Raw genomic sequence first — 6,997 nt, 5'->3', positions numbered from 1 at the left:
ATAACAAGCTGGCAAGAAAACTTATAAAATGCACATTTGAGTACATAATGTTGTTTAAGTGATGCATCTTAGGTGCACATGAACACTGAATAATATACTATAATTTACAGGTACATCACAGAAACTCTAATCACCCACGTAAATTTCTGTCCATACATCACAAGGTGGCAGGCAATTCGTTGCTTAGGTGACGTGTCTTGCATCTCCATGCATGCCAAGTCTACGTTCTAATCTGAAACTGACGACTCGACTATGCAAAGTTGACACCTGACAGCCAACCAGCACCTAATGTCCTAATTATATTCACAAGGAACACATTACATGAGTGAACAAAGTAGAAATAACTAACTAACGACCAAGTAAATAAACACATCAAAAAGAGACCAAGAACGGACACCACTGACCGGTGACCACATGCTGCGATTAGTAAAGACTTGTTGCATAGTCAAGTTGGTAAAAATAATACTTCTCTGATGGGGCATATCATATCGTATCCATCAGATCATGTCGTTAAACAAATGCATAATTGTACCATTACCAATTCAATAATCAGAGAATCAAGGGTGGTTACAATTGTTTTGTGCAAGAGGGTCTGGTCTTTTCATAGATTATTGGCTTATTGCAGGGCGGCCTCAACCGAAACGTGATGGCGTGGGTGAGAGCCAGGAAGCTGCTGCCCGAGGCAAGTGTGAAGAGCACCAGTGTGGATGTGCGCGCGCACAGCCCCTGATCCTTGACACAAACCTCATCTCTTCTCTGGTCAATGTGAGAGTCCAATCCTCCCTCTCCTTCCTCCTCGCCCTCTTTCCTGACCAGGTCGGGTTTAATCATCTGGTTCTCATGCTATTAGGAAACCATGAAGAAGCAGCAGCAGCTCCGTTCCTCATGCAAGAAGTGCAGCAATGGATTCCCCATGCCTTTCCTTCGCTGTGCTGCTCTTGTGGTGGTGGTGCTGCTGCTCTCCATGGCCTCTCCAGCCAGTTCTTGCACTGAGGGGGAGAAGGGCTCCCTCCTGCAGTTCCTGGCTGGGCTGTCGCGGGACGGCGGCCTCGCGGAATCGTGGAAGCGGAACAGCACCGACTGCTGCGTGTGGGAAGGGATCACCTGTGGTGCAGATGGGTCAGTGACAGATGTCTCACTGGCTTCGAAGGGCCTTGAGGGGCGCCTATCACCGTCGCTGGGCAACCTCACCAGGCTTCTGCGCCTCAACCTGTCTCACAACTCGCTGTTGGGTGGCCTGCCGCTGGAGCTGGCGTCGTCCGACAGCTTCGTTGTTCTTGATGTCAGCTTCAACCGCCTCGGAGGAGACATGGAAGAGCTGCCATCTTCAATGTCTGCCCGGCCTCTGCAGGTATTGAACATCTCGAGCAACTTGTTCACAGGAGGGTTTCCATCCACGTGGAAAGTGATGAACAACCTGGTCGCGCTCAACGCCAGCAACAACAGCTTCACTGGGCAAATACCGAGTCATTTCTGCAGCAACTCGTCATTGTTAGCTGTGGTTGAGCTCTGTTACAACCAATTTACAGGCAGCATCCCTCCAGGACTTGGCAACTGCTCCATGCTCAGAGTGTTCAAGGCTGGACACAACCACCTCAGGGGGGCTCTCCCCAATGAACTCTTTGATGCTTCCTTACTGGAGTACCTCTCGCTTCCGGACAATCATTTAGATGGAAAGCTCGATGGCGCACAGATAATCAAGCTCAGAAATCTGGCTAACCTAAATCTTGGAGGGAACAATTTCAGCGGCAAGATTCCCGACTCAATAGGCCAGCTCAAGAACTTAGAGGAGTTGCATTTGGACCACAACAACATGTCAGGAGAGCTGCCGTCAGCTCTGAGCAACTGCACAAATCTCATAACAGTCGATCTCAAGAGCAACCGCTTCAACGGAGAACTTACCAAGGTCAACTTCTCAAGCCTGCTCAGTCTAAGGAATTTAGATCTTCTGTACAACAACTTCACCGGCACAATTCCAGAAAGCATATACTCTTGCAGCAAGTTGGCTGCACTGCGGATATCTGGCAACAACTTGCATGGGCAGCTTTCACCAAGAATAGCCAGTTTAAAATCCCTTACTTTCCTATCACTTGGTTTCAACAATTTTACAAATATCACAAACACACTCCAGATACTCAAGAACTGTAGAAACCTCACTTCCCTACTTATTGGGGGGACCAACTTCAAGGGCGAGTCCATGCCAGAAGATGAAATTGTTGATGGTTTTCAGAATCTTCAGGTTCTTTCAATAGCTAGTTCCTCGTTGTCTGGAAACATACCCCTTTGGCTATCAAAGCTGACAAAGCTGGAGATGTTATTTTTGCAAGATAACCAACTCAGTGGCCCAATACCAGGCTGGATCAAAAGCCTAAAGTTACTGTTCCATCTAGACATATCACATAATAACATTACAGGTGAAATTCCAACAGCCTTAATGGAGATGCCAATGCTCAATTCAAATAAGATTGCGCCCCGTTTGGACCCAAGAGCCTTTGAACTGCCTGTTTATGCAACTCCGTCACGAGAATATCGGATAACCAGTGCTTTCCCTAAGGTGTTGAATCTAGGAAATAATAACTTCACCGGCATGATCCCTGAGGAGATTGGTCAGTTGAACTCGCTTGTTATACTGAACTTAAATTCCAATAGCTTATCAGGAGAGATACCACAGCAGCTCTGCAACCTGAAAAATCTGCGGGTGCTGGACTTATCTAGCAATCATCTCACAGGTATAATCCCATCGGCACTGAAGAACCTGCACTTCCTTTCAGCATTCAACATTTCCCACAATGACCTCGAAGGACAAATTCCAGATGGAGTCCAGCTAAGTACATTCACAAATTCTAGCTTTGAGGGGAATCCAAAGTTGTGTGGCCATATTCTTCATCGCAGTTGTGATTCAACTGAAGGACCATCGGGCTTCAGAAAACACTGGAGCAAGAAATCCATTATGGCAATTACATTCAGTGTGTTCTTTGGAGGAGCTGCTATTCTTTTTGTGCTCGGGGGTCTCCTTGCAACATTCAAGCATATCAGTTTCATAACCAAAAACAGGATCAGCAATAACGGTGATGTGGAAGCTATTTCAATTGAGACTGGTTCAGAAGAATCATTAGTGATAGTGCCACGAGGCAAGGGAGAAGAAAGTAACCTCACATTCGCTGACATTGTGAAGGCTACAAATAACTTTCACCAGGAGAACATCATCGGGTGCGGAGGTTATGGACTGGTCTATAAGGCTGATTTACCTGATGGCCTCAAACTGGCTATCAAGAAGCTTAATGATGACATGTGTCTGATGAACAGGGAATTCACTGCAGAGGTTGATGCACTCTCAATGGCACAGAACGACAACCTTGTACCGCTCTGGGGTTATGGCATGCAGGGAGATTCAAGGTTCCTCATATATCCCTACATGGAGAATGGCAGCCTGGACGACTGGCTTCACAATGGGGATGGTGGTGCAAGTTCATTTCTTGACTGGCCAACACGGCTCAAGATCGCACAAGGAGCAAGCCAGGGCCTTTCTTATATCCATGGTGTCTGCAAGCCTCACATTGTCCACCGTGACATCAAGTCCAGCAACATCCTGCTTGACAAAGAATTCAAAGCTTATGTTGCAGATTTTGGGCTCTCCAGGTTGATTGACAGTCAAACCCATTTCACAACTGAGCTAGTTGGCACTCCGGGCTACATCCCACCTGAGTATGGACAAGGATGGGTTGCTACACTGAGAGGTGATATGTACAGTTTTGGCATGGTCCTACTTGAGCTGCTCACTGGAAGGCGGCCTGTCCTGGTCTTGTCTTCATCAAAGGAACTTGTGAACTGGGTACAGGAGATGAAATCAGAAGGGAAGCAGCTTGAGGTCCTGGATCCTACACTCCGAGGCACAGGGTATGAAGAGCAGATGTTGAAGGTGCTCGAAGCCGCTTGCAAGTGTGTCCACTGTAATCCTTTCGTGAGGCCAACCATACAGGAGATAGTCTCCTTCCTTGAAAGTATAGACACCAAGCTGCAGACACAAAATTCAGTTAAGATAGAAAGTGGTTAGACATTATTATCTTGTAGTCAATTGCACATGGCAGATGTAGCTTACATCTAATTAGTACTGACTATCTTATACTCCCTCCGTTCCTAAATACTTGTCTTTCTAGAGATTTCAACAAATGACTACATACGGAGCAAAATGAGTGAATCTACACTCTAAAATATGTCTATGTACATCCGTATGTGGTAACCATTTGAAATCTCTAAAAAGACAAATATTTAGGAACGGAGGGAGTAGTTCTTTTGCATGGCTGCTAACAGGTTAAAGTTTGTAATTCATTCATGGCCTTCCTTTTCTCAAATCATCATACACTCCATGGTTAAACAAGTGTAAAGTTATGAGTAGTTACTCAGTTCTTATCCAGCATGCTCCTTAAGAACTCCACATAAGTGGAGAGTTAGAGTGCAAAATTCCTACTACATGTTACTAAGATTCAGTTAAGTGAGCAAATTGCCCTTTTACAGAAGTACCACTGACTCGATACGATACAAGGCAAGAATATACATGAACCACACCGCGCACCAAGCTTCGCCGTCGGCAACGTAAAGAGCACCGCAAGTATACAATACATGTTTCTTAAAAGCACTTGAAAGGAAGATAAAAATACTGAGAAAAATTAGGAAGACACCGAAATTTTCCCCAAATGTTAGGGTTCCTAGAGGGCATGAGGCCAAAAGGATGGCCATTCTACGGCATTCGGGTTTCTGGATTGAAGCCTACACGGGAGTTTGCTTAAATTCGCTCTGGTCTACAAATTCCAGAGCTCAGTCCGGGCCAATCCTTGAGCGGTTGGGAAATCTGCGATGAGCAAAATCATGGAGGGCAGCATCCCGATTCCCCAACCACGAATATCACGCACCACACTACGCAGTCAGCCTGTGCAGGTAAGCGGGACGAGAAGGGGGGCGAGCCGAGGTGATCACTGACCTTTTCTCACTGCGCGGCTGCTGCGGGAAGAGGTGGCGGTGGTCGCCGTTCGCCGGTGCCCTGGTTCGTTTCATCTCGCGGCGAGAGAGGGAGGGGTAGAAGGCTGGCCCAGTGGCGAGGCTCACAGTCACAGCCCACAGCCGCACAGCCCAACAGCAGGAAATTGTGATCTGCCAAGCGTGCTCTGCTTCGGTTTACTACTAATAATGTACCCTCAAAAAAAAAAAACTGTACTAGTAATAATGTACGTGCAACGCACGTTTATATTACATAGGATATTAGTTGCACGTTATATTAGGTAAAATATATCTGTTGCATATTGGTATTTGGTAATATATCAATTATTTTTTTCACGGGAATGGTAGGATATTAATTACATGGCAGATTTCATGGATAGCGTTGAGTCAAAACGTGTTTATAACCAATGATGCTGGATAATTAAAGCGTTAAACGTATTTGGTGCTCAACATTGAAGCGATTTGAACCGATAGATAACATGATTTGACGTCCAAGATGGTTTGGATCTGCCCCTTTGGGTCTTTTTATATTGGTATAGATATACATAGATATAGATTACTTCTTTTTTTTTATGTCTCAATAAAACTTTTTTTTATTTTCACAAAAATATTAATTATTTTTATTGCCCCTCAAAAATATATTACTACTTATTTTTTATTTCTTGGTTTTCTTTTCTTTTCTTTGATTTTTTTTTATTTTTACTGTGGTTTTGCTTTTCAGGTTCTCCCGTTTTCCTTCTCAGTGCTTTTCCTCTTTTCAAATGAGCTATATTTTATCGAAAAAGAGTTTCCCCCGCTTTATATACAAAGCAACCAATCAATACATTCAACGATAGGTGCTGGGGCGGAAGCAGCACCGTCACACCCAAAACAAAAGAAAGAGAAAATACAAGAGAAACAGATGCCAACAACGGCGGATCGACAAAAAACGAAAAAGAAGCCTCGTGGCTGCTGCACCCACCGTAGATCGTCCATCAAGCTCCGAGCCTCCGAAGCACCGGTACCAATCAGCACCTCCAAGAAGGGACGTGATGATGACGACGATGCCGCCAAGGGTTTCCCCCGGTACGCTGTGAGGAGAGAGGAAGGGTAGCCCCGACGCCCTCCAGGAAGGTCCGGCAGTACCCACAAGTGCCACCGCGTCAGTGTAGGCCAAGCCAACAGGGATTTCTCCCGATCCCAACCTCCACCTCAGGCACTCCAGAGCTCGCCACCAAACAGACCTTCACCCTGCGCCAACCCGGACATGAAGCTTCCCACGCCGTCTCACCACGGTATCGTGAAGCATGGTCCGCACAAAGAAGAAGAGGAGCCAGGACTAGGGTTGTATTTTCAAATGCTTCCTACCGGTTCTGCCGACTTTATCGCATTAAACATTCATAAAAATCTTAGCAGGGTGTTGTTGGATGTGCTGGAGCAAATTCAGGTAACTGATCAGGACATTCTTCGATGCCTCGACTGTAAGAGCAGGTTTGTTGTGTGTGATTTCACTGTGAATGTGCCAAATTCGTCAAAGAACCATCAGGACCATAGCCCCTCTGTTGTTCTATCATCACATGCAGTGTCTGTAGGAGCCATTCCGGTCCTGATGGTGTGAAAATATTCTCTTCAGTCAGACTCCATCCTTGGAGCATCACTCGCCAAAGCTCAGGACATGGGTGCACCAAAACATGGCAAGGAAATCAACTTCCGCATGAAGGCACACATCGAAGTACATAGAAAAACTTTGACAATACACATATAAACATTGGAAACACATATATAATATAAACAAACACACTATCTTAGAAAGATCTTGCAGACATGGACGGGAACGCGTGGTTCTCGAGTGCTGGTGCACCCAAACTGCAAAAAAAAGTAGTAATTGGAAATTTTTTAAAAATCCTGAAAATTTCTAGAAACATACATGACCAAAAGTTGTACTCCTATAAAAAAAATTGCGAAGGGATGCCTTCCAGCATATTCTGGACGAAAAAAACAAATTCAACACAATAATATTCAT

General features: G+C 45.3%; 1 protein-coding gene across 1 annotated transcript; it reads left to right on the top strand.

Annotated features, from left to right (window-relative positions):
• Positions 1 to 856: 856 nt before the first annotated feature.
• Positions 857 to 4,382, top strand: LOC119322244 (tyrosine-sulfated glycopeptide receptor 1-like). The gene has a single exon (XM_037595738.1). It carries the CDS (start codon positions 857 to 859, stop codon positions 4,052 to 4,054), a length of 3,198 nt encoding a protein of 1,065 aa, XP_037451635.1. The 3' UTR covers positions 4,055 to 4,382.
• The last annotated feature ends 2,615 nt before the right edge of the window (positions 4,383 to 6,997 follow it).

Source organism: Triticum dicoccoides, chromosome 6B (assembly GCF_002162155.2).
Source record: "Triticum dicoccoides isolate Atlit2015 ecotype Zavitan chromosome 6B, WEW_v2.0, whole genome shotgun sequence".
NCBI lineage: Eukaryota > Viridiplantae > Streptophyta > Magnoliopsida > Poales > Poaceae > Triticum > Triticum dicoccoides.
The sequence above is the reverse complement of the archived record's forward strand: the minus strand, read 5'-3'. Positions and strand labels throughout refer to the sequence as shown.

What these genes read in the sequence shown, in the direction of transcription:
- LOC119322244 (XM_037595738.1), top strand. Translation starts at nt 857, where the DNA reads ATGAAGAAGCAGCAGCAGCTCCGTTCCTCATGCAAGAAGTGCAGCAAT.